Source organism: Ochotona curzoniae, unplaced genomic scaffold, assembly GCF_017591425.1.
Source record: "Ochotona curzoniae isolate NIBS_2020 unplaced genomic scaffold, NIBS_Ocur_1.0 scaffold_3208, whole genome shotgun sequence".
Taxonomy (NCBI): Eukaryota; Metazoa; Chordata; class Mammalia; order Lagomorpha; family Ochotonidae; genus Ochotona; species Ochotona curzoniae.
In genome coordinates, this window is record NW_024467106.1 from 5,448,152 (window position 1) to 5,473,871 (window position 25,720).

The 25,720-nt window shown below is 59.9% G+C and overlaps 1 protein-coding gene across 5 annotated transcripts; it reads left to right on the forward strand.

Annotated features, from left to right (window-relative positions):
• The first annotated feature begins 543 nt into the window (after positions 1-543).
• Positions 544-25,656, forward strand: SH2D3C (SH2 domain containing 3C). Of its 5 annotated transcripts, none has more exons than XM_041004418.1 (12): positions 544-623; positions 2,413-2,899; positions 11,216-11,255; positions 17,065-17,193; positions 18,415-18,866; positions 20,271-20,395; positions 21,754-22,289; positions 23,048-23,163; positions 23,712-23,883; positions 24,262-24,373; positions 24,901-25,107; positions 25,196-25,656. In XM_041004418.1, the coding sequence occupies exons 1-12, from the start codon at positions 587-589 to the stop codon at positions 25,369-25,371; spliced, it is 2,589 nt and encodes an 862-aa protein (XP_040860352.1). In that variant the 5' UTR covers positions 544-586; the 3' UTR covers positions 25,372-25,656. The 5 variants fall into 5 exon arrangements, with proteins under 5 accessions (XP_040860352.1, XP_040860353.1, XP_040860354.1 ...); XM_041004419.1 differs by having other exon boundaries at positions 21,781-22,289; XM_041004420.1 differs by lacking the exon at positions 544-623 and having other exon boundaries at positions 2,820-4,102.
• Positions 25,657-25,720: the final 64 nt, after the last annotated feature.

Genomic DNA, 25,720 nt, shown 5'->3' on the forward strand with positions numbered 1-25,720 from the left:
CACACATGTGGGGGAGACCTGGACTGGGTACTGGCTCCCGGCTCTGGTCCCACAGCTGTTGCAGGCATTTAAGAAGTGAACCAGTAAATAGGGGGTAGGTGGGCACCCCCTCTGCCTCTGCAATACAGAAGGAAATGGAGTAATCAAGAAACTATTTACAAAGACTAAACTGCCCTGCACAGTGGCCTGTCTCCTTGCCTTCCCAGCCCCTGGGCCAGACCCCCTAACAGCTGCTGGCAGGTCCCCAGGGGCCCCCCGGCCCGGTCGGCTCCATGCCCAGAGCTTGTGGTTTGTTCCCCAGTCCTTGCAGGTCCCACAGGCTTGCGGTCTGCCCCCTGCCCTTGTGGCAGAGGCCCAGGAGGCCGGCCCTTGGACCGGGGGAGGGGGGCAGGACAAGGGGGAGGCCCCAGCCCCCCTCCCCCCTGGTGGAGAGGGCAGGGAGGGTGGGGCTGAGAGAGTTTCAGTGGTTTAAAAATACACAGAGGAAGCGAGCAGAGGGTGAGAAAAAGGGGAAGGGGAGGTGGAAGGTACCTCGACTTTGACGTCCACTCGCCGGCCAGCCAGGACCTTGGCCCAGCTTGCCGAGATGATGGAGGGCACCAAGAAGGGCAGCAAAAAGCTCAGTGAGTGCGGGGCCCTGAGCCTGCCCAGTGGCCACCGACTGCCGGGCCTTGCCCCAGCCTCTTTCTCTTTCTCTTTCTCTTTCTCTCCATCTCTGCCTCTCACGGGCTGCTCCTCTCTCCCTCTCTCTCCCTCTCTCTCTCCCTGGCTGGCTTGGCCCCCATCTCACCTCTCTGTGTCTCTGCTTCTCGCTTCTCCACGGAGCCCTTCGGCTCTCGCCTTGACCTCGGAGGAGGCCTGAGTAGGGGAGATCTCCAAACCCCCTGTCTCGCTGCCCCCCAAGATCTCTGGCTGAGAGCTGCTGGGAGGCTGAGGTCTAGGGTTGTGGACCTTGCTTTGGGGTCCTGTTGCCGTTCCCACAGGTGGTGAGGAAAGAGGCCCCAGGCTGGGGCTGCTGTTGCAAGGGGAGGGGCCACACCCTCCTGGCCCAGTCTCTGCCGCTCTTGGCTAACTCCTGCTCCGCTGCTCAGGACTTAGATCCGAAGCACCTGGGGTGGGCAGGGAAGACTCCTCCCACAGCCAGGGACGCGGAGACCTAACTGCTGCATCCAGTCCTTGCCCTCGGGGCCTCCATGTCCCTCCCAGCGACTGCTACTGTTTCTGGCAGCCAGGGGTGCTGAGGGGGGAGATCAACCTGGGTACCCGCTTTCTGCTTCCCTCCCAACCCCCACCTCATGGCACAACTGTCCCCCGGGGCCAAAATGCCATTTCTGAGATAAGACTGAGTTGGGTGGCCAGGGCTGGGAAAAAAGTTCAGGGAACACCGACCCAGCAGACTGCTTAGCCACAGCCTTGTTGCAGGACCCTGGGCCAGGCCTTTCTCCTGCCAGGGCCACAGTGGCCTCTCTGGGCAACCCTGTGGGGTGGAGGCCTGAGCAGGTAGAGGTGCCAGGAAGCAAAAAAATGCTAGGGTTTTTCCTTTTTGCTTTTCCGAGGAAATCAGAGGTGGTGGCTGTGAGGAGGGACAGCACCCCACACACCTCCTCCCTCCCCACACCCCTGCGGAAGCGAGGAGATGGTATCGCCTAAGGGAGTGTGGGCTCAGCTGACAGGAAGGAGGGAACCACAGGTCCTGGGACCCTCTGGCTCCTGGTGGCCCCCCCTCCTCTCCCCCAACCCTGTGTGACCTCAGGCCCTTCTGCCCACAGTGTCCTCATCTGGGGCATGGGAGAACTCAGCTTGTGTCACTGAGTTCTGTTGAGAACCTGTGTAAGGGTTGGTGCTGTCCTTGTCACCCTCGTCCCCACTGTTTGCGGATGACGCGCTGTGCCAGGCAGCGTGGGTCATGGGTCACAGGAACTGTGGGGCACCATTTCTTTCTTTCTTTTAAGATTTATTTATTTTTATCGGAAAGGAGATATACAGAGAGGAGGAGAGATAGAGAGGAAGAGAGGAATATGTCCTGTCTGATGATTCACTCCCCAAGTGGCCGCGATGGCCAGAGCTGCACTGATCCAAAGCTGGGAACCCAGAGCCTCTTCAGGGTCTCCCAAGCAGGTACAAGGTCCCAAGGCTTTGGGCTGTCCTCTACTGCTTTCCCAGGCCACAGGCAGGGAGCTGGATGGGAAGCGGGGCTGCCGGGATTAGAACCAGTGCCCATATGGGATATGGTACGTGCAAGGTGAGGGCTTTAGTTGCTAGGTTACTGTGCCGGGCTTGTGGGGCACCATTTCTAAGAGAGTGATCAGAGGGGTGGTCAGAGGGGTGTTGGGGGCCAGCACTGAGTAGAACTGTAGGTGCTTCTGTGTTTACTATTACTGACACCCCCTTTCCTGCCCTTCTCCCTGCCAGAGTTCTTCAAGTTCAAGGGCCTGGGGAGTCTGTCGAACCTGCCCCGCTCTTTCACTCTAAGACGGTCCCTGACCCCCAGCAGCCTTCGGGCCCAGCTGAAGCCAGACACGTTTGAGGCCACACAGGACGACATGGTAACAGTGCCCAAGAGCCCGCCGGCTTATGCACGCTCCAGTGACATGTACAGCCACATGGGCACCATGCCTCGGCCCAGCACCAAGAAAGCTCAGGACCGACAGGCATCCCACCAGCCTCAGGGGTCCCTAGAGGTGGGCCTGGAGCCTCAGCCGGTACCCCAAGGCCTGCCCGAGCCCCCGGGCGCAGGGCCAGCGGAGGAAGTGGTGGCGGCCAAGGCTCCAGGCATGGACACCGCAGCCGCCTCTCACCCAGACCCTTCTGTCCTGGATGTGGAACCTGCACCAACACCTGAGGCCCTCACGCAGGACACAGAGGACAAGGGAGCTCCTCCAGCTGGGCATCCAGACGGGTAGGTGCCTGCCAGGGGCCGGTGAGCTCCAGACTTGGAGAGGACCACCTCCCCTAATCCCCACATCTGGGCTAGAGAGAGAAGGGCTGACTCTGCTCGAGGTCCCCAGGCAGGGGAGGGAGGTTGCGTCCGGCATGGGCTCTCGGGGGCTAGTTGGGCACTAGGGTTGTGGCTGAACAGCGTCTCCCTCCAGCTGCAACTTCACTAAGTTCCAGGGTGAGTTAAGTTCAGGTAGAATACAAACAGGGATGCCAGACAACCTCCCATTTACTAAGGATTTTTTTTTGTACTGGACATCCTGGAAAACTCGAGTGACTGGACTATTAGCCCCACTCTCAGAAGGGCACACTGAGTCTTGGCAGGCTCATGCCAAGCTAGGATTTCAGTGCTTCCAGTGGCTTGCACCCTCACCCACCACCTTCCTTCCTCCCCCAGCCCAGGTACTTCATGGTCCTGGGGTAGTCAGCCCCAAATTGAGGAGCCCCCAGAGACTAAGCCACACCAGTCAGGTGTTCCCGAGTCGCTCCAGGACTAACGGTCAGTCCAAGGCCTGTGTCCAGGATAGCACCTGTCTGGAAAGTTGATGTTTGAGGAATTATAATGCCTGTGAGATCTGAGCGCAGTACCTGGGTGCCTGGCAAAGGGTGAGGCGGCTACCCTAATGACAACAACTAAAGCTTTTCCACCACGCCCGCCTATCCTCAGCCGCGTCCCCTCTCATCCGCTCCCCAATTCGGTCTCTTCTGGCAGAGAAGGGGGTCCTGACCATCCTTGGGCACTCCGTGCACCCCGAGATCCAAGAAGGCTCTGGGAGCCCTTGGCGGGAGCATGGTGCAGCAAGGCGGGGAGGAGGGGCGTGGCCAAGGGGCGTGGCTTCTCCCGGGCTGTTAGGAGAGGGGCGGGGTGGAGCCCTCGGGGGCGTGGCCCTACACCCCTGACGCTGACGCACAGGGAGGGGGAGGAGCGAGCTTGGGGGCGTGGCCCTTCCTCCCGCTGGCGTAGGGATGGGGCAGGGCTGGAAGGCGTGTCGTGGGCGTGGCCTACACGTTAGGCTCCGCCCTCTGAGTTCTGCTTTGAGCTGGGCTGCTGCGAGGCCTGAGAAAGGCGGGAGTCGCTGAGGCTGAGGTCTCCAGGCTGCGGGCGGCGACCCCCGGCAACCATGACTGCAGTGGGCCGAAGGTGCCCGGCGCTGGGGCTCCGGGGGTGAGTGACCGAGCTGGGCCCGGCGCAGGTCAGCGCGGGCAGGCGTGACTTCAGCGGGTAGATCTGCATGGGGGTATGAATTAAGCATCAGCGAGTTTTCCAAGCCAGTGTTCTGGGAAGGGAAGACACGTCCGTGCTCTATCCGGAAGAGCCCAGGAGAAAGGTCCTATTGTCCCCATTTCACAGATGAGGTTGGCTTTTCGGGTGGGAGTTCCAGTTAGGGCTGCGATCCCTGTTCCTGGCTAAGGATCTTACCTGCTGGGCGCCCAGTGGCCCTGGGAAAGCCCAGGGCTTCTGACAAAGGTGGTGCTGAGGTTGTCAGGTCTGGGAGCCAGCCCAAACCTGTGCGCCTGTGAGCAGAGGCTCCGGTGGCCCTTCCGGCGTGCCTTAGGCATTCGGCTTGGTGTGACATTGTTAATGGAGAGGCTCTCTGCCCTCCATCATCCCGAGTGGGAGGGAGGGGGTCCTGAGTCGGGTGAGGTACCAGCAGAGCAGAGGCTGTCCCTCCAGGGCCCTGGCCCCCTCCATGCAACTACTCTCCAGGGACTGCTAACTGTCCCTCCCGGGTCTACTACCTCTGTGCCTTGCAATGGGGAGACAGCCCTTGCCCCATGCTGGACCCGCATATTAAAGCCATCTGGCTGGGGGAGGTGAGCCAGTGAGCAAGGTGGCAGGGAGCCCGCTCCTGAGTGCTTTTGGGGGGGTGTCATCCCCGGGGGAGGGCAGGGTGCACCTGGAACTGGAGGAAGGAAGGGGAAGAGGTGAGGCTGCAGCAGTTTCCTGGTGTCGTCCCGGCTGAGATCATGAGGGCTGGGGAGGAAGGAGGGAGGAGGGGCCGTTAGCCTGGCCGCTGTCCCTGCCCCGTGCCACACCAGGAATCTCAGCCTCTGCAAGGAGACAGCAGGTCCAGCAAACCCTGCACACTGTCCTCTAGTCCTTACTGCAGAGGAGGGAGCAGGAGGGAACCACACACACACACACACACACTGACTCCAACCCACCAAGACAATTGCAGGCCAGCCAACGAACAGACGGCCTGCTCAGCCGCCTGGGCCTGTGCGGTGGGCCCCTCTCTGGTTCTGCTAGGGAGGAGAATGTAGTGGGAAGAGAGTGTAGTTTGATACCAGCTCCATCTCAAGGCCACATTTCGCTTTCCACCTTTCCTGCCACTCTTTCAGGTGACTTCCTGGGGAGAAGGTTATGGGGGAGCCCATTTTACAGATGGAATCATTGAGAGGCTGGTTTCACAGCTGACACTTCCTTCATCCTAACAGTGACGGGGGTGCAGCTCTGCCGTTCCCTGTCCCAGGCTCTGGGGAGGCCACCATGCATGGGCCCTCTGGGACCCCAACTCCAGTGCAAGGGAGGCAGATAATTGTCAAGACAGATGAGTGAAACGAGTGAGCAAGCAAAAAGAAAGGAACCATTTAAAAACCAGTGGGGGCTTTGGCCCTGGGGAAGGAGGCAGTGGTGATTGGTGGCGAGGCAGACATAGTGGCTGTGGGAATGGGGCTGAGGAGGCAGCTGGGAGTGCTTTTTGGATGGGAGGGCGGCATGTGCAAAGGCCCTGGGGTGGGGTGGGGTGGGGCATGACCGAGGAGCAGCAGCGGCCAGGGCGGCTGGAGCCCCACAAGTTCAGGAGGCCAGGGAGGTGGGGGGTAGGGGTGTGTGCCCAGCCCACGGGAGCCTGGCTTGGGTTCTACAACACACTGCAGGGGGCAAGTGGAAGCTGCCCTTTAGCAAGCCCCCCTCAGGGGTGTGGGATGCTGCTCTGTGTCGCACCAGGGCCTCATGCCACCACCCTGTCCGGGGACACGGGCTCCCTTCCCCTCCCCACCCCCACTTCCCAGTGGGACAAACTGAGACTCAGAGAAGCAGCGAATGAGTGTCCTCCAGGAAGCTGCTAGGGACCCTATTTTGGTCCTGCCCCTGGTGCCAGGCACGGAGAACAGGCCAGGCCACCCCTTCTCCCCTACTCCCACCCTCAACCTTTCAGCCCGCCCCAGTTCCTTCTGGAATGTTGACTCTGGTCCAAGAATTCCCCACTCTTCGCCGGAGTCCCACGACCCTCCCGGCCCTGCGGAGTGACGTCAGCCTAGGGGGCATCTGGTAGAGATTACCCACTGGGGGAGGGGGTCGCGGTGGGCCCCGGCGGCACGGCCTCCTCAGGCTCGCAGCAGCGGTGGCGGCTGGGTCTTGTCGTGTGAAGGGGCCCAGCTGCCGCAGGCTTTCGTTTCCTGTGGAGACTTTCTCACAGTCCCTGAGACCCCCAGACGCCTTGGGCTGTGGGAACGGGGCGAGCTGAAGGATGGGCTGCCCCCCTCTCCCCAGCTGGAGCCGCATCCCTCCCACCCCCACCCCTCAGGGGACTCTGCAAGCAGGCTGCTGTGGTGGCTGTGTGCAGGGAGAGCTGGGGTTCTGTGAACCACACAGAACCTTGACTGGCTGTGTGCAAGTCAGAGCCAGTCCTTTCTCCTCTCTGATCCTCAGTTTTCTCATCTGTAAACTGGAGCTAATGGTAGCACCTGCTTCCCAGGAGTGCCCTGCGGACTGAGGGAGACACCAGGGAGGTCTGACCTTGGCTCAGGGCTGCAGAGGGAGACAGCCCAGTGAGGGGTCTTGCCCCTCTCACAAGCCTGGGGAAGGGGGGTTCTTCACTGGATCCAGGCCTCGATCTTTTTGCTTCCTGATGTCCATACTGGGCTGATTGGAATGTGGCCATCTTCACCCTCCACCCCCTACAGCGTCCCCCTTCTCCTCCTTCTCCAGCCAGGAGTGCCTGGGTTTCTGGGGGTGCAGAGAACTTGACATTATCTGGTTCTTGTCTGAGCAGCTGAGACACCGCATCATGCTCCAAGCTGGGTTTTCTCAGCAGTCAAACGAGGCTTCAAGTTCACGGACATGCAGCTGGCACTCACAGGTGTGCAGCTGGTGCTTCGCAAGGGCCTTCCCTTTCACTTTTCCCTCTTCTTTGGAGAGATTCAGGGCTCCTTAAACTCAGCTAGTAGCCCCGGCTGAACCCTCTCCTTCCAGGGCCACAGTTCCTTCTTAAGCCCCTGCTGGATGGCTCACTCCAGCCAGGAAGATGGACAAGGACAGAGATAAAGCAACAGGGTTTGGGCAGGGCAGGGGCTAAAGCCAGGAACCTTGGTAGCCCTGAATCCCACTGGCCCTGTGGCTGAGTGTCCTGGGGAGGCATGGGGCTTTCCACCCAGGCTATTTTGCCCCAGGCCTTTAAGCACTGAGGTCCAGGGCAGATACCTACTGCTTCCCTCCCAGGAGGAAGTAGAGCAAAGGAAGGACTTGGCTCTCAGTAAGGTCAGATGAGGGATTGCAGGCAGGGGTGAGGGGGGAGCCCCCACTGAGCCAGGAAGTCTTGCACCCCTGCAAGAGAGATCCAGTAAGCCCACTGCATGGATGAGAAAGTTGGGGCTCAGATCAGTAAGACAGGGAGCAGTAAGTGGGGGAGGGGAGCAGGTGGCAGAAGTCAGAGAAATCTCCAGTCCAGCCTGTGGAACCCAGCCCAGCCCAAGAACAAACTGGGGGACGCAGGGGCCCAGAAAGGCCTCGACAGAGGTTAAGTTCATGCCCTTCCTCCCAAGAAGGGGCCCCAGCAGGGAGAAGGGGGCCTTGGCTCCTCCCACCTCTTCTCCTCCAAGGTCACCCTGCCTTCAGGCCCAGGCCAGACACTACAGGTGAAGTTCAGAATCAAACAGGCATTAGGAAAATAAAGGATAATGGGCTCCAATTAATTAAGCTAATGTATGCAATAAGTTGTATCAGTTATTAGAACAAATTGGTTAATACAGGCAATTAAAGGGGTTGGTTATTTAAATAATTAATGCAACTGATTAATGGGATTGATTTAGCCCAATTGTCACTATTATATATTAATTATTCTTAACACTTGCATGCAAAGTGAAGCATCCTCCAAGTCCATATAAGAAGCAATAAATTAATTAATGGGTGGTGGTGAGGCTTTTCAAATGGGTGTTTTGATTTCTGGATGTGATCATGATAGTGGAAAGGAGAATGTTCCAGAAATCTGCAAGGCATTGAGATCTGAAGGTGGAGCAAGAATGTCCTGGGTGAGAGGATGTTCTGGGCAGCAGGAAGGTCATGTGCAAAGGACCTGAGGGTAGAGTGAGTGGCACAGATGGAAAGAAGACCAGAACACAGGAAAGAGTAGGGAGAGGGGGCGGGGACAGGCTGAGTCACAGACAGCTGGGGTCGCTGTGACATTGGTCTGCTTAACATAGACCCTCTGGGTGCCTGTTGGCGTCCCAGCACCATTCCTGGCTGTGGAACCAATCCCGGCCTTGGTGGAGCTGGGATTACAGGACAGACTGCATGCAGGGGGGATGTGCAGGGCAGCTCAGGGCTCCAGTGGCATCTGTGGGACTCAGAGCGTACCTGGGGGGGGGAAGATGCTGTTGGCAGAAAGAGGAGCAGATTCAGGGACCCTGGGGTGGCAGCATGTGGGGAAACCCAGGAGGAGCAGCCAAGGCTGGGAGGCAGGGACTGGGGGTACAGGACGGTGAGGCAGAGCCCAGAAGAGCTGCACCTTTGTTTTGATGCTGTGGTTCCTAGTGGGAGAGTGCAGGGAGGCCAGAGACCAAGAAGGGATGAGGGGCTGGGTGAGTGGGGGCACGGTGGGGTTTGGACAGAGACATCCACACGCTGCCCCCAGATCCCGGAACACTGGAGTGTAGCTGAGAAAGGCCCAGGGGCGGAGCACCTCCCTGGCTCTGGCCACCCAGCCCAGGCCTGCCCTGTACTACTAGCACCCCCTCCGCAAGGCTCTCCTTACCCCAGAGCCTGACGGGAAGTGGACAGGAAGCAGGAGGAAGTGTTGAGTTGATCCCAGTGTCCCGGCCAAGTTGTTCCCAACAGTAGGAGGATTTCCGGGCTTGAATGGCCGGAAACATTGGGATGGGTCATTTCACCCGGGAAAGTAGGGAGGGAACAGGGAGGGGTCCTCCACTGCACCCCAACTCCCACTGCTGCGGGACAGAGAACCCAACAGACTCTGGAAAGTTTTGCCACGTTGCAGTTTGAGGGACTTGGGTGAGAGGGCAGGAAGGACTTTCTACGAGGGTCAGAACCCTAGAGGCCAGCAGGGAAGGAGGTGAGGGGTCAGGGGGCTTTGAGACAAGTCCTCAGCCAGGAGCCCAGGCTGCGGGAGCTGAGAATCACAGCACTATTTTTATTATTATTTTAAATTGTGGTAAAAGTTTATTTGAGAGAGAGAAAGAGTGAGCCTGCTCAAGGAAGAGAGATCCTATCTGCTGGCTGAGACCTCAACCCAGCCCTCCTAGGTGGGGGCAGAAATGCACCTGCTTGCAGGGTCTACCAGTCAGGAACTGGAGCTAGATCTTGAACCCAAGTCCTCTGACATGGGGCACTGACTGTCTACCAATAGGCCAAATGTCCACCCTTTTTAAAGTTCAATCTTATTTATTGATTTGAAAGGCAGAGAGGGAAAGATAAATCTAGATGACAGAGACAGAAAGAGAGTGATCCTCATATCCTGGTTTATTCCTCAAATGACCACAATAGCCAGGACTGGCCTCGGCCAAAAACAGGAGCCCAGAGCTCTCTCTGCGTCTCCACGTGGGTGGTTTGACCCCAAGCACTTGAGCCATCCTCTGCGGCTTTCCCAATCACATTAGCAGGGAGCTGGATGGGAAGTGGAGCAGCTGGGACTTGAATGATACCCTAACATGGGAAGTGAGTGCTAGTCCTGCTTTGCTTTGTCTTCAACATGAACAAGCCCCTGTCTTCGAACAGTTGTTTCCCCAGCATGCGACCTTCCCTCTCCATTAAAAAAAAAAAATATATATATATATATATATATATATATATATTGGGCCCAGCGGCATGGCCTAGCGGCTAAAGTCCTCGCCTTGAACACACCGGGCTCCCATATGGGCGCTGGTTCTAATCCCGGCAGCTCCACTTCCCATACAGCTCCCTGCCTGTGGCCTGGGAAAGCAGTGGAGGACAGCCCAAAGCTTTGGGACCCTGCACCCATGTGGGAGACCCGGAAGAAGCTCCTGGATCCTGGCTTCAGATCGGCATAGCATCGGCCGTTGCGCTCACTTGGGGAGTGAATCATCGGACGGAAGATCTTCCTCTCTGTCTCTCCTCCTCTCTGTATATCTGACTTTCCAATAAATAAATAAATCTTTTAAAATTATTTATTTTTATGTTTTCACTCTCCGTGTTACAGAAGGGACAATGAGGCTTTCCTAGCCTAGCGGAAGTACCAGTGAGGGCTGCTTGTTCACTTCCCACGTGTTTTTTTAACCGTATTATTAAGTGCCTGCTGTGTGCTGGGTACGGTACGAGGGACTGAGGTCTCCCTGGGGAATGAACTCAGTCTCGCCACCCCACCCCAGGCGCCAGACAACTCAGTCAACAGATACAGGGTAGGAGCAACCAGGCAGGGATTTGGAAAATGGAGGAAATAAAGTAAGCCTAGGGAAACAGAGCCTGAGGGACACAAGGGACCCTTAGGGGGGTGTGGTTGAGGCAGGCTTCTCAGAGGAGGTAACTTGAATAAAGTGGGGAAGCATGGCCTAGGCCAGGGGAACAAGTGATTAGAACTTGGGGCAGGAACAAGCTGGTGGGGAGACACGTGTAGCTGGGGCAGCAGCTGGAACCGCAGGCCAGAGGACCGAGGCCTGTGAGGGCAGGTGGGAGAAGGATGAAGCTGATGGGAGCTGGGGCGGGGCAGAGAAGGCCCTGGGGAAAAGCTGATGGGGAAGCACCCACAGGTGGCCGTGGGGGAGCTGCTGGGCTTGGCTCGGTGATGAAGGGTTCAGTTCCAGCTGACCAGCAGTGGGGTGGAGCGTGTAGGGCTGGGGGCTAGGAGTGTGTACAACAGGCTTGGCACCCTGGGTACCCATCTCCTGCAGCATCTTTCCTGGCCACGCTGGAAGGCGCAGGGAACTGACTCCGCAGTCTGTCTGCTGTTGCCAGCCCTAGCACTGCAGCATCCTGGGCTGGGCTGGGAGGGGCCCTGAGGCTCTGGTGGGGGCCCCAGGCAGGGGCTGGTAGTCAGGGAGCCCAGCAGGACTAGGTGCACTCACATTTCTTTTCTCCTTCCAGGGCTGCAGGAGAGCCTGAGGTTGCCGGGGACTATGTGAAGGTAGGAGGGGCTGGGCGGGGGTGCTCAGGTGGCTGGCACCCTTTGTGGTCTAGGGGCTGGGTGGCATGTGGCATTTCAGTGTCAGCAGCTTCCTTCCTCGTGTGCCATTGCTTTGTCCTGGCCCAGGACTCAGCATTTGCCAGGACAAGGCCCCTGGGGAGAGAGGGCGTCTCCATGTAAAGGCTGTAGTGCCTCAATCCCACCTATGATGTGCTCAGGCACAAGGGCCGGGGGGCAGGGAGGGTGGACATGTGGACTCAGTTTCTCAGCCCAAAGAATGGGCAGACTTATCTAGCCACAGCTGAATTTGTGCAGGACACTGGGAATGTGGAGACCGTGGTTTTGCTAGTGAGTCAGGGATGGCTCTGGATTATACCACAAGAACCCACTAGAGGCAGAAGTCTTGGACTTCCTCCCTCCTTGCTGGTCAGAGTAAGGCCTCTTTGGGCCCATTCACAGATGGGAAAGTTGAGGTGCAGACTAGTGCAGTGACTTGCCCACAGGCACACAGCACAGGGTGGAGCTGAGCTTACAGCCCAGGCTTGATGCCCACAGGACAGACAAAGCCCTCGACTCTCTACCCACAAGGGCACCAGGAACACCAGGCCCCGAGTCCACAGGGCTCTCAGTTCACCCCAGGCCCAGGGAGGAATCATGCAAGGGTGTGGTCTTGTGTTTTGCCGTCCAATAGATCTGAGTTTTAGACCCACAGACCTGCCCCATGACCTTGGGTCCTTGGGTGTGGCCGTCACCCTCTGGAGCATCAGGCAACAGAGGGGAGGGGGTGACTGTGGGGTCTCCAAGCCAGGGTTGCCATGGGTCCAGCTGCAATCCCTGACAATTGTCCCCAGACAAAAAGTGGGGAAGGAGACGAGGATAGACAGCCGAGCTGGGGCCAGCCCAAGCCGGAGCACTAGTGGGCTCTGGAGGCTGCGACCAGTCAGGGCCAGGCCTAGAACACTCATTCCAGGGGGAGAAAGACAGGGGGAGAGCCCACAGCAGAGCTGGCAGGTGGGACACACACACACAGGGGCTTGGTAGGGGACCGCCCCCACCCCGAGTTCTTGTCAACTTTATCTCTTTGCTTCTGTATATGGGGCAAAAAGTGCAGATTTTTAGAAAACTCAGGGAAACAGCACCTGCTGCTGGCATGGACTAAACAGCAAGATGAAGTGAAAAGAAATGTTCCCACCTGCTCTAGCCTTGGAGGAAGGTGTGCCTTGGGGGCAAACTTCCAGGCCTCCCCCAGTGTCTCCTGTAGGCAGAACCAGCTGCTGGAACGCTGGAGCTCTCACATGGGGTGTGGATTCTTGGGTTCTCAAGCAGGGATTCTTAACAAGTCAGGTTCCGTGCTCAGAACTTTCCAGGGTCTTTACAGAAAACAAACCCACGACGGAGCCTCAGAGAGGTGGTCCTGGTGGGCTGGAATCACACAGCCCAACAGGAGGGCTTGCCCCTAGCCTGGCTGATGGCAGAATCAGCAGCGCTGTCTTTGTGCTGTGGAGTCTTGGATTGGGGTCAAAAAAGTGCAAATTGGGAGACAGGAAGGCTGAAAAGCAAGCATCCTCTGAGCTGTTACCCGCACCAGCCCAGCCAGTGCCTGAGACTTCTGGGAGGGCAGCTCAGGTACCAACAGCATCCGCTGCCTGGGTCAGCCCGGCTCCCTGAGAACGACTGGTGGGGTTGAAGGAGGGGCCACATCGACCCCAGGGTTCCTGCAGCCCTGCATCCCCCCAGTCTGTCTACCAGGGGCAATCCCAGCACCGTTTCTGACACCAAGTCAGAGATGAGCAATCCCAGGATCTGGACCATCTCTTAAGGCCACAAAGGGATAAGATCAAGGCACACGGGGGTTTGCCCCCGCACCCCTGTTTGGCTGTGATGGAACCCCCCAAGTCTACCCACTCTGAATTAGAGAGGGGTGCAGTGAGTGGGAGAAGCAGAAGCCGCTTCCTCCTGGTCCTGTGGTTCCTACCGCATCCCGACTGTCCCCGGTGACGGACACTCCCCACTTTCATTGCCCCTACACCTTGGCAGGTCCTCCACTCTGCATCCTGGGCTGCTTGGAGCTGAAGCGCTCAGGGCTGGAGCAAGGGGCTGGGAGGAGGGAGGAACAATGGCCCCCTCCCCTCCGCGGCCGGCTGGAGGGTGGGGTCTCCCCGCCCCGCCTCCCCGCTCCTCCCCCGACAAGGCGATGAGGTAATCGCGCCGCTGAGAGGCACGCGCAGCCGGTGCCCAGCCTGGTCTGTCCCCGCGCCCCTGCCCCGCCGGCCGCCGCCCCCCGCACCGTCCAGGCTCCGGCCGCCCGGCCCCACCATGACCGAGCGCTGCAGCCTGTGGAGCGCCCTGTCGGCCGCCGCCTGCTGCTTCTACCGCGGCTCCTTGGTGCAGGTGCAGGTGAGGGGGCGGCTCGGCTGCCGGCCGGGTGCATGGGTCTGGAACCTCCGGCCGCTCCGCCCGGGAACCCGAGCACCCGATAACCCGGGAGCTCCGCAGTCCCGCGGAGCCCCGCAGGCTCTCGGACCCGGCAGCGGTGGTGGGCTCAGGGAGGGGGCGGGGTCGCCCCAGTCTCACCTAGGGGCGCCCAGCTGCTCCGCGGGGGGATGAGGGGTCTTGTGGCCATTCCCGGGACTCTGGGCTGTGGGGACTGACGATCTGGCCTCCTCCGTACCAGGGAGCTGAGCCGGGGCGTGGAGTCCTGGTATGAAGGTTCCCAGCGCCCCTGCAGGTCCTCCAGTTCACGCTCTGGCCCCTGCAGCTGACCAGGGTAGCCTGACTCCCCATTGTACCGGGGTTAGAGTCTGACGGCTGAGTGAGGGGCAGGGCGCGGGGAGGGCTGTGCAGGTGCTGAGACTGGTGTCTGAACGCCTGCCAGCTTCCTGCTTTCTGGATGGGCTCGGTCACTGCTAGGTGCGGGTCTCCCACTCTAGCCGGCCGGACAGTGCCGGTGGCGGTGAGAGGGTTAAACGGAAGGGGGTGGAAGGGAGGACCTGGACCCCGCCTCTCTGCGGAGCATCATCTGGGGCTGACTCTGCTTGAAGTTAGGTACTCAGGGCAGCTAGAGGGGCTTCGCTGGGCGCCAGCTGGAGGGCAGGGATGAAGAACCTGCCCGGGGCGGGGAGGGGGTCCCCGCGCTCTTGCCTCCCGGGTCCCATGGGAGACGCCGGGCGAGTCACCCCTGCGCTCCCCCGGGCTCACACACCCGCTCCGAGCCCGCCTGAATGACGGCTCCGCCGGCGGCGGAGCGCAGCATCCCCGCGCCGGCCAATCAGGCGTGCGCAGGCCGGCCGGTGAGATCATCTTCAGCCAATAGCAGTTCGCGGAGCGCAGGGATGCTGCATTTACACCCCAGCCCCCCTCCCCGCGCAAACTCTTGGGAGCCGGCGACCCCCAGGTCGAGGGTGAAGGAAGAGGGCATAGGTACCCCTAGGAGTCCCCACCCCTAGAGGTGTGGGGGCCCAAGTTGGATCTCCCAAATTGATCACTGATTAGGGCTGGCAAAGAGAAGCCTAGGCTCCCAGCGCCCTTTGACAGGCTCACAGGCGCAGGCTGGGAAGTGACAGGCTCAAGGTCACTCAGGGCCTAGGTCCAGGCTCCTCAGCTCACGACCCTCTCCCCTGCTGGGCCCGGTCTCCCTAGCTCCAGACTTGGGACAGGGTCCTTTTCCTGGGTGAGCTCTTTGTCTAGGACCCCAGCATACAGGGGTGTGTGTGTGTGTGTGTGTGTGTGTGTGTGTGTGTGTGTGTGTGTTGTGAGTGTGTGTGTGTGTGTGTGTGAGTGTAAATTCTCCTTCACCCACCACCCTCCCTTCCCTGGGGCCTGGTATGGGATGGGGAGGGGGCATAGGCTGGTATCAAAGCTGCAGAGTGGGCCAGCTGGGGTCCCCTTGGGGCATGGAGGTATCTAAGATGGCCCTATCTCAATCCAGTACCAGGCCTCTGGCCCCTGGTCAGCTTTTCTATGGGATTCCCACCCCACCCCACCTTCCCCCGGGGACCTGTGTAAGACTTGCCATCTCTGGTCACAATCTCAAGGCCTATTCTCATGGTCCCACCTTCAAGCTGCTGCTGCCCACCTCGGCTTGGGACCCTAGCATACCAGTGTGCCTAAGAGACCATCATCACCAGGATCTTGACCTGAGGGCTTCTCTTACCCCTCTCCCTTGCTTCCAACCCGTGCCCATGTAAACTCTCCTTCCCTCTCTCCCCCATGCCCCACCCTGCCTTACCATGGTTTGAAAAACACTAGGCCACGCTCCACCAGCAGGTGGAACCTGCCCCAACAATTAAAAACCCTCTTGTGGTTCTTACTGTGATTGCTGGGTAAAGCCTGGCTCCCTAAGGCAGCTTCGCATCCCTGCCACACCTGCCCCTGCCCCCATAGCCAATCTCCCCTTTCCCCTGCCAGCCCTCAGCTCTCCCCGCCTCCCCAACACACACATATAACCTCTTCCCTGCCCACCCGTCCCCACCCCCCAGTCCATCTTCTGGCCTGGGCAGGAACCGTACCTCTCGGGGGATGTGAACGGAGTCTGCCCCTGACTAGGGCTAGAAGGGGTTCCCAGTACATTCAGGTGATTGCTGGCATCTGGGGGTTCTGAGCACCTGGGAGCCTTGGCTCTAGCTCAGGGCCACAGTCAGGGCCAGGACTGAGTCAATGCCAAATGAATGGAATTGGAAGTGTTGGAGATGTCTGGAAACTTGGTATGCTGGGGTGATGTAGATCCAGGTAAACTGAGGCAGTGTGGGAACAGAGGGGCATGGAGTGGAGGTGCAATGGCAAGGTCTGAGGTCTCCTGGGGAGTTTGGCAAGGCCTTGGGGAGCCCTGGCTCTGCCCTCGTTTGTCCCTTCTGGAATCTGTGTATGCAGCATCCACTTTGGGGCCTGAAGTTGGTGGTGAGCCTTGCTGTGTCTTCACAGTGAGACGACGCAGGATCTGTCCCATTCTTCTGAGACAAGCTGAGGTTGAGGATTCCCATGGGCCAGCCAGGATCGGGCTGGGCTTTGTGGTGGGAGCTCCCTTAGGACCCCTTGGATCAGTCAGCTTTCATGACCTTTGAGGAGGCCAGTGTGGGCAATCCTGGGCATCACCCCAAGGAGTGACCCTAAGTTCCCTGCTGGGCCGCAATGTCTCATCTTGCAAGGACTGCTGGACACTGCAGGAGGATGGTGCCTTAGGGATTGCCAAGGGTGCAGATAACTTCGGGCTTGGCTGCCTTTCCTGAAACCATCCTGCTGCTTCAGTTTGTCAGCCCCTAGCCCCCAGTATTGTGTGACTTGAGCTCCCTCATCCACCTATAGAAATCCCCCCTCGCCCCACTTCATGATCAGTCTAGTGTCCCTGGTGCATAAGAAATGGTTTTATGGCTGTTGCTTCCAGAAAGGCAACTCAGACTTATGTGCCTCTCACTCAGCCTTAATCCCTGTTCTTCTGAAAGTTTGCCCTGCCCACTGCCGCTGTCCACTGCTGTGGTGCTGACTGCAGGCGACTCCAGTTGCTTCTAGGCTGTTGCCTGTAGGTCTCCTGGCCCAGAAACCTTGGTGAGGAGAGGGCTTAGTTTGTTGAGCACCTCACTCATCCAGTGTAGGTGGAGGTGCAGGGTGTGGAGTGCAGTGGGCAGTGTCAGCTGAGACTGCCTGCCTCCCACGGGGACAGGAAATCATGGTAGGGATCTTGTCAACACTGGCACTTTAGTGTTCCTGGAGTCCCAGGGATGGAGGGAGACCTCCCAGGATGGGGTGGCTGAAGTGAGGAGAGGAGGAGGAAATGGGCTCTGAATACATGCCAACCCTTGCTGTGTGTCTCCAGTTCTCCAAGGAGAAGTACATCCTTGATTCCTCGCCGGAGAAGCTGCACAAGGAGCTGGAGGAGGAGCTCAAGCTCAGCAGTACCGACCTCCGCAGCCATGCCTGGTACCACGGTCGCATCCCCCGGGAGGTGAGTGTGTACGTGGACTCCGGCTGGGAGGCCTTGAGCCCACAGCCTTCCACCCACCACCACGGGGGCTGGTCCTGCCCCATCCCGGCTCCCACGGATCCCTCAGCCTGGGTGGCGTGGAATGAGGGCTGCTCACTGACCCTGTGAATGCCTTCTCTCCCCTCCCCGAGCCTTAGTCTCCTCATCTGTAAAATGGGAGGTAATAGCAGTGCTCACCTCCAAGGGTCATTGTGGAAACCGAGTGACATCATCCAAGCAGGTGCTCAACCTGACCCTGGGAACTCGGGCCATGTTGGCTGGTGGTGTTGTTGTTGCTATTATTGTTGCTATTATTGTGCTATTATTGTTGTGGTTTTTATGAATCAGTTTCCTATGTTTGGTCAGTGAGTGTCAATCCTTGGTCTGCTCAGAATTATTTATTTAAAAAGCAGAGTAGGAAAGAGAGAGAAGGGGAGAGACAGAAACAAAGAGATTTTCTGTCTGCTGATTCACTCCCCAAATGGTCACAGCAGCTCACCTGCCACAGGGCTGGCAGAGGCACAAGCCCTGGGGCTGTCTTTGGCTGCCTGTTTAGGTGCATTATTAGGGCACTGGATCAGAAGTGGAACAGCTGGGAGTCAAACCAGGACTCATATGAAACACAAGCATCACAGGCAGTGGCTTAGCCCACTGTGCTAAGTAAGGGCTACTCGGTTTTGACAAAGTTGAGGCTCTGGGATACTGGACCCTGCCAGGCCCAAGCTCTGCTGGACTGTGTGCCAGACACTGAGGACGCTGAGGTAGAAGAAGCAGTAGCATGGGTCTGACTGGCAGATGATGGGTCTGACTGGCAGGTGGTCAGAGCCGAATAGGAAACGCCCAAGTCCAGAGGAGAGGGGCCACTGTATGTGGGAAGGTTGGAGTTTGCTAGTGGGCAGGGCAGCAGTGGTGTTGCAGCTTGGGAGTGCCAAGGCCCAGAGTGGGTTGGCAGTGAGGACTGGGCATTTACTCATGAGGTGCTGGCAGCCCCTGGGACTCTGTGACCTCCGGTCCAGGGTGCAACCATCCGCAACCCTCATCTTTTATGTCCCCATGGCTGAGGTGCTGCCTTCGAATCTGGGCTGTTGGGTCCTTGTCCCCCAAGCTACACACGTCTCCATTCACTGGTTTCCCTGGGTCTGGTTTAGCTCTCTCACAGCTCCCCCTACTCCAGCTTTACCCTCCCCCTCCGTACCCCTACAGGTCTCAGAGACCCTGGTGCAGCGCAATGGAGACTTCCTCATCCGGGACTCGCTCACCAGCCTGGGTGACTACGTGCTCACGTGCCGCTGGCGCAACCAGGCCTTGCACTTCAAGATCAACAAGGTGGTGGTGAAGGCGGGTGAGAGCTACACCCACATCCAGTACCTATTCGAGCAGGAAAGCTTTGACCACGTGCCTGCCCTGGTGCGCTACCATGTGGGCAGCCGTAAGGCCGTGTCCGAGCAGAGCGGCGCCATCATCTACTGCCCGGTGAACCGCACCTTCCCGCTGCGCTACCTTGAGGCCAGCTACGGCCTGAGCCAGGCAGGAAGCAAGGCTGCCAGCCCCGCCAGCCCCTCCGGCCCCAAAGGCAGCCACATGAAGCGGCGCAGTGTCACCATGACTGATGTCACCACCGACAAGGTCACTCGTGCTGATGCCTGCCCCACCAGGTCAGCCGGCCCCTGTCCTGCCCACGTGCCAAATGGGGGGCATCCTGTAAGCAGAGAGTGGGTGGGAAAGGAGGGAGCCAGCCACCTGGAGCTGGGGTGAAATGAATGCCCCCCCATCTCAGGGCCTTTGCATATGGAAGGGGCAGGAGGAAGGTCAGGTGGTAATGGGTGGTCACTCACATCAGTCCCAACTCTGCCACCTGCTAGCTCCTCCCTGTCTCACCTATACAGAGTCCTCTCTTGCCTTGGCCAAGAGGGTGCTCTGGCTTCCTGCCCCCTGATGCCACCCCTCTTCACCCTGTCTGGGTGGTCCCAGGTGGGTACCTGAGTGCCCCAGAAATGGAATTTGCTCAGCGACATCTTAATGACACCTGGGTTGCCTTGGGGGCTGCATGAGAACAGGTCCCAGGAACAGCCCCAGCACTGACGGCTCCCGTGCTGTGTGCTCTCTGGCCTGCTCCCCTGCCCACACCCTGTCCTGAAGATGAGGAAGCAGCTGTTAGTTATTGTGATAAGAGGGAGTTTCCGAGTCAGGTCTGTCCGTCCCTCATTTCTGTGGCCTCCCTGGCCATTTGCAAGATCTGCTGTCTTCCATCACCAGCACCTGTCAAGGAGGCATTCCTAGCTCCATCTCCCTGTGCCTGGCATGGGTGCTGCTGGCCAAGAAAATGATGCCTGGAAGCTCTGTGGGCAGCAGCCATTGGGTTTGTGGTTTTGGAATCAGGATCCATCAGCTGTGTGTGCCTGAGGCATCCTGAGCAGGCTGTGGGGGCTGTGAGGTGGCCCCTCCCAGACTCATACCTGCTAGCTCCTTTCCACAGTTTTCCCAAGTTGTGGAAAGATGTCCAGGGGAGAGAGTGGTTGTGTATGCTGTGGACTGCACAAGGGCTTCTGACCCAGGAGGCAGCAGGGGGCTAAGATTCACCCTGTCCTCTGTACCTTGAGTTGAGGACACTGCTGAGGGGCTGTATGTGCCCAGAGAATGGGTGGCACGGGGCCAGGTTCACAGGGAATAGCCAAGACACAGCAGACTGAGCAGGTGCCCAGCCTCACCCTACCATGCTGATCACAGCTTTGGTTGGGGGTAGAGTAGGGTGGGAGATGCTGGGCAAGGACAGAAAAGGGAGCAGGACTAAGTGAGGGATCTGCCTGAAACCAGGAGGGCCGAAGCACAGACCAGGATTGGGGGGAGACAGGAGTGCTGGTGTGGGTAATCCTGCTGTGCTCCTGCCCTGCTGGGTGAATCCCGCACAGCCCTGCCCCCTCTGGGGCTTCAGTCTCATCCCTGTTCACTGGGAGGGTGCACACAAAGATTCCCCACGTCTTTCCTGCTTCTCATGGTCAGAGTAGGAGGCACCCAGGCTACAGCAGCGTGCCTGACCTCCTGGCTGCGTCTGTCCACAGCACGTCCCTGCCCCACCCTCGGGACTCCATCCGCAACTGCACGCTCAGCATGGACCAGATCGCAGACCTGCATTCGCCCATGACCCCCATCTCCGAAAGTCCCGGCTCCCCTGCCTACAGCACAGGTAAGGTGGCTGGATGAGGCCTCGGGGAAGGGGAGGGGGTGAGCTGGGGGTGCTGCTGCTGCCGCACCAAGGGGGTATGTGTCTGTCTCTTGGAGAGCTCAGCCCTGCAAGAATGTCTTTAGAGGGGGGCTGGCAGTGCTGCTCACACCCACACAGGAGATATACCCTCCACTTACTGGTTTCCACCCAGATATACGCAGCTCCTACACAGGCCCGGGGAATGGCCAGGCCCCCCAGAACCACTTGAGTTCAGCCTCACCAAGTCAACTATTTATGAGACTCCTGGAATATAATCTGTCCACAGCAGGCTGACTTTTAAGTTGCTCATTTGGGTGTGGTCTGCCAATGACGGTAGAGAGACTCAATGTGGTCAAGGTGGGGAGAAGATTCTGGGTGCCAGGCATACTGCAAGGTGCCCAGAGTGTGTTCTGAAGTCAGCAGAGCCTTGCATAGGCACAGTGTGCAGTGTGCTGGTGCTGGGGCGGCCAGCTTGGGCCCCTCTAGTGGGGCTCCTGCCTTACACATTGGGCTCTGTTGTGCCCTGCGTGGGTAGATGGGGTCTCAGGTGGCATAGGGTGTCTCCGGGTGGCCAGTTCAGACTGCCATGCTTTTTTTTTTTTTTTTTTTTTAAATATGCTGTGTTTCTTAGAACAGTTGAAGTTTCACAGCTCAGTTACAAAGGAAGGCAGTGCCCTGGGCTTCCTTGGAGGGCAGAGAGCGCTTGTGGGTCAGCAGTGAGAGGCCCCAGTCTGGGGGAAAAGAGAATGTTTCCCACACATAGTAGGCAAAGTGTTAGGAGAGGGAGCAGGCTACAGACGCTCTGCCTGGCAGGGGCTCTGTTGGAGTGTGGCCGTGTGAGCATCTGTGTGTGTAGCTGTGTGTATGGCCATGACTCTGTGCGTCTGTGACTACGTGTGTTGCTGTGTACATGGCGATAGCTGTATGTATGTAGCTATGTGACTGTGGGTAGGGGTGTGTGTGTGTGTGTGACCGAGTCTAGCTGTGTGTATGGTCATGACTGTGTGCATCTGTGTGACTGCGTGTGTGTGTGTGTGTATCATTGTGTATGTAGCTGTGTGTGGCCATGGCTGTGTGTGTTGTCTGTGTCTGGTTTATGCCCCACAGTTCACTCTTGGGGGCTCTACCCCAGCGATCCCATCTCATCCTGGTTACCTCCTCAAAGACCCTGTCACACGAGCCACATACAGAGCACAGCCAGGGCTCTTCAGAATGTACCCCAGGGCTGGTCCTGGGCCACCCCATCACCCTGTAGGGAGGATGGAGCCTGTCCCGGGGGAAGGGGAGGCAGTTCGGTGAGGAGCTGTGGTAATGAGTTTTCTCTCTGGACCCCTCTGCAGTTACCCGCGTCCACACCACCCCTGCAGCCCCCTCCGCCACAGCCCTGCCTGCCTCGCCTGTCGCCCGGCGCTCCAGCGAGCCCCAGCTGTCCTCTGGAAGCACCCCAAAACACCGTGGGGACTCGGACAAGAGCTGTCACGCCAGCCCCTCCCACAGCCTCTGCAAGGCTTCGCCGTCCCCGTCCCTCAGCAGCTACAGCGACCCAGACTCTGGCCACTACTGCCAGCTCCAGCCCCCTGTCCCCGGCAGCAGGGAGTGGGCGGCGCTGGAGGCCTCCAGCAGGCAGGCCAGGAGCTACGGGGAGCGGCTGAAGGAACTGTCAGAACGCGGGGTGCCTGAGGGGGACTGGGGCAAGGCCTTGAGCGTGCCTGTTGTGGAAGCCACGTCCTCCTTCAGCCCAGCCACCTTCCAGTCCCTGCTGATGCCCAAGGACAACAGGCCCCTGGAGGTGGGCCTTCTGCGCAAGGTCAAGCAGCTGTTGGCCGAGGTGGATGCCCGGACGCTGGCCCGGCACGTCACCCAGGTGGACTGCCTGGTAGGTGTCCCGTGAAGCACCCGCCCCTGTGTCCTCTGGCCTTGGCACAGGGATCGGGTGTGAGGAGCCTGGAGTTTGGCTTGTGACTTACTTTGCTTCTCTGATTTGGGGCTGGTGGGTCCTGCCTGTCGGGGCCTGTGAGGTCTGCTTTGAAAAATGGAAAAAGCTAGGTATTCTTGCTTCCAACAAGTGCCGGTTTGGCCCTGGAACTAGGCAGCCCTGTTAGCCAGAGGCAGGAGTGGGGACCCGGACGTCTCACACCAGGCCTACGGTCCCAGGTCTCCTTCCTTACGCCCCCTGGTGGGCACACGGGTAGAACCCGTTACTTAGTCCCAGACCTGGGTCCTTGTCTGGATGTGGGGATCCCGCGTTCTCAGCCCCTACTTTTCCCGCATTATCTGGTTGCCCGTCCTAGAGCTAGGCGAGCAAGGCAGGGTGGTCGCTCCATGAAAGAACCCAGGTCCCATGTGCAGTGTGGGACTGTAGACAAGCTACGGGTCTTGAACCTTAGCTCAATAATTGACAGGCACCTCGGGCCGTTTTGTCATGCATCCCCCATTTCACAGATATGGGGACTGAGGCCCCCTCAGCAAAGTGGGCTCAACTTGGTCCACGCCGCTGCGAGGGGGTGGAGGCGCTGGGATGCAAACCCCGCCTCCCAGCCAAGCCACCCCTCCTGGTAAAGCTCTCCTCTCGCTCCCAGATGGCTGGGGCCAGCCCTGACAGGAGATTAATCAGCCCTCTGGGCGTCCTCGCAGGTTGCTAGGATACTGGGCGTTACCAAGGAGATGCAGACCCTAATGGGAGTACGCTGGGGCTTGGAGCTGCTTACCCTTCCCCATGGCCGGCAGCTACGACTCGACTTGCTGGAAAGGTGAGGCGCGCCCAGGTGCTGAGGGCGCGCGGGGAGGACCGGGAGTCCCTGACCCCCCGCGGGCTGCGGCCGAGTCCCCCACCCCACCCTACCGACCAGTCCCAAGCGCTTCACAACCACCTGCACCCACTCCTGCTTTCCCAAACACTTCAATCCTTTCTTGGTGGATTCGGCTGTTTTTGCATCCTCCGGACCAATCGTCTCCTGGTCCCTTTGCCTTGGCCCCGCCTGTCAGTTCGGGCTTCCCCGCGTTCTTTCCAAAAACTGCTCAGCCGGAAGGATTCCACCCATCAGTCACAAGCCCCGCCTGGCCACCTGGTCCCGCCTCAACCCATACCGGCCAATCAGAAGCCTTTGCCTTGCTCCTCCCCTCCTACCGCCACTCTGGCCGCGCTCCCAGCCTCATTGGGCTCTCCCACTGGTCCCGCCCTCTGCCTTGACCGCCCACCTCGCCGGCCCCGCCCCATCCCTCGCTGGTCCCACCCATCCCTCGCTGGCCCCGCCCACCTCCTCGCCGGCCCCGCCCCTCTGACCCGGCCCTCCCACAGGTTCCACACCATGTCCATCATGCTGGCCGTGGACATCCTGGGCTGCACGGGCTCCGCCGAGGAGCGCGCCGCGCTGCTGCACAAGACCATCCAGCTGGCGGCCGAGCTGCGGGGCACCATGGGCAACATGTTCAGCTTCGCTGCTGTCATGGGCGCCCTGGAAATGGCGCAGGTACCGAGGGGCCCACCGGGTGAGCGGGACAGTCCCCAGTGGGCTGGAGGGGCCCTGGGGTGCGTGGCTCTGGGATGGCGCTTCCAGACCCGCCGGCAGAAGGGCAAGGGGAGGACCGAGTCCTCCAGGCGTCGGTCGAGGCCCAGGCCATGGCGTGCCTTTTCTGTGGGTCCTCGTGTCCCCTCTTCCCAGAGCACCGAGGGCTGCTTCCTGGCCCAGCGGGCCGCCCCCCTGAGCCGGACGCCAGGTGCGGGACTGGCCCGGGGACTCAGCCTGCGAGGCGGCCCTCCCCTGTAAAAGCGGGTGACCCCCAGCTCTGCGGCCCTCGGAGCGAGCACCCCGCACCCGGCGCCTCCGCTCACGCTCCGCTCTCCGCAGATTTCCCGGCTGGAGCAGACGTGGGTGACCCTGCGCCAGCGGCACACGGAGGGCGCCATCCTGTACGAGAAGAAGCTCAAGCCCTTCCTCAGGAGCCTCAATGAAGGCAAAGGTACCGCTCCTACTGCCACGTGACCCACATGACCCGCCCACCACGTGACCCAGGACAGCCCTGCCTGCCACGTGACCGCTCTTCCACCTCTGAACCCAAGAAGCCCGCCCTCCTGTCAAGTTACCTGTTAGCCCCTACCACGTGACCCAGGACGGCCCTCCCACTCGTCACGTGACTAGCCCCGCCCTCCCCTGCCACATGACCCATGGCCCCACCCTCTCACCTACCACGTGTCCCAGCCTCGCCCTCCCACCACGTGACCCCAGACCCCCATCACGTGATCCTAGCCCTCCCTCCCACCACATGACCTCAGTTGCCTCCCACGTGACCCGCCTCCTCCCCCACACCACGTGACCCCTCCCATCAGGGGCCCCCTCTCTCCCACCATGTGATCCCTCCCATCGTGACTCAGCCCCACCTGCCACGTGCCCCCACCCCCCCACCAAGTGACCCCGCCCCTCTTACACCACGTGCCCCCTCGTCCGCACCACGTGCCCCCCAGGCCCTGACCGCGTGTCTCCCCGCAGAAAGTCCTCCGCTGAGCAACACCACGTTTCCGCACGTGCTGCCGCTCATCACGCTGCTCGAGTGCGACGCGGCGCCGGCCGAGGGCCCCGAGCCGTGGGGCAGCACGGAGCACGGCGTGGAGGTGGTGCTGGCGCACCTGGAGGCGGCGCGCACCGTGGCGCAGCACGGCGGGCTGTACCACACCAACGCCGAGGTCAAGCTGCAGGGTGAGTGGGCCTGGCCCCGCTGCCGTGGCCGTCTGGGGAGTGGCCGGCCGGGGCAGCCTCTCTGACCCTGACCCCTCTTGCCCTGCAGGGTTCCAGGCGCGGCCCGAGCTCCTGGAGGTGTTCAGCACCGAGTTCCAGATGCGCCTGCTCTGGGGCAGCCAGGGCGCCTGCCACAGCCAGGCCCGGCGCTACCAGAAGTTCGACAAGGTGCTCACCGCCCTGTCACACAAGCTGGAGCCCGCCGTGCGCGCCAGCGAGCTGTGACCGCAGGGTCCTAGCCCCTCTGCGGCTGCGGGCGGGGGCAGAGGGGCACCGACCTGCCCCGAGGACCCCAGGGACACTGTGATCTGCCCAAGAATGTTCCGGAGCTCAGCGCCAGGGTCGTGCGTGGACTCGGCCCCGGAGGGACAAGGTCGCCTGCCGCAGCCCCAGAGGCTCAGGCCCCTGCTCCCCCGGTCCCCGGCCCCTCCCCGCTGTACAGAAGCCTTGCCTGTAAATAGTGTACAGAGCCGCGGGCGTTCTTTCATACAATAAACTTTTATGACTCTTTGTGATGTCCATCGAGGGCCCCTGGGGTGGGAGGGAGCGCTTTGTCCACCCAGGGTTGGAGCAG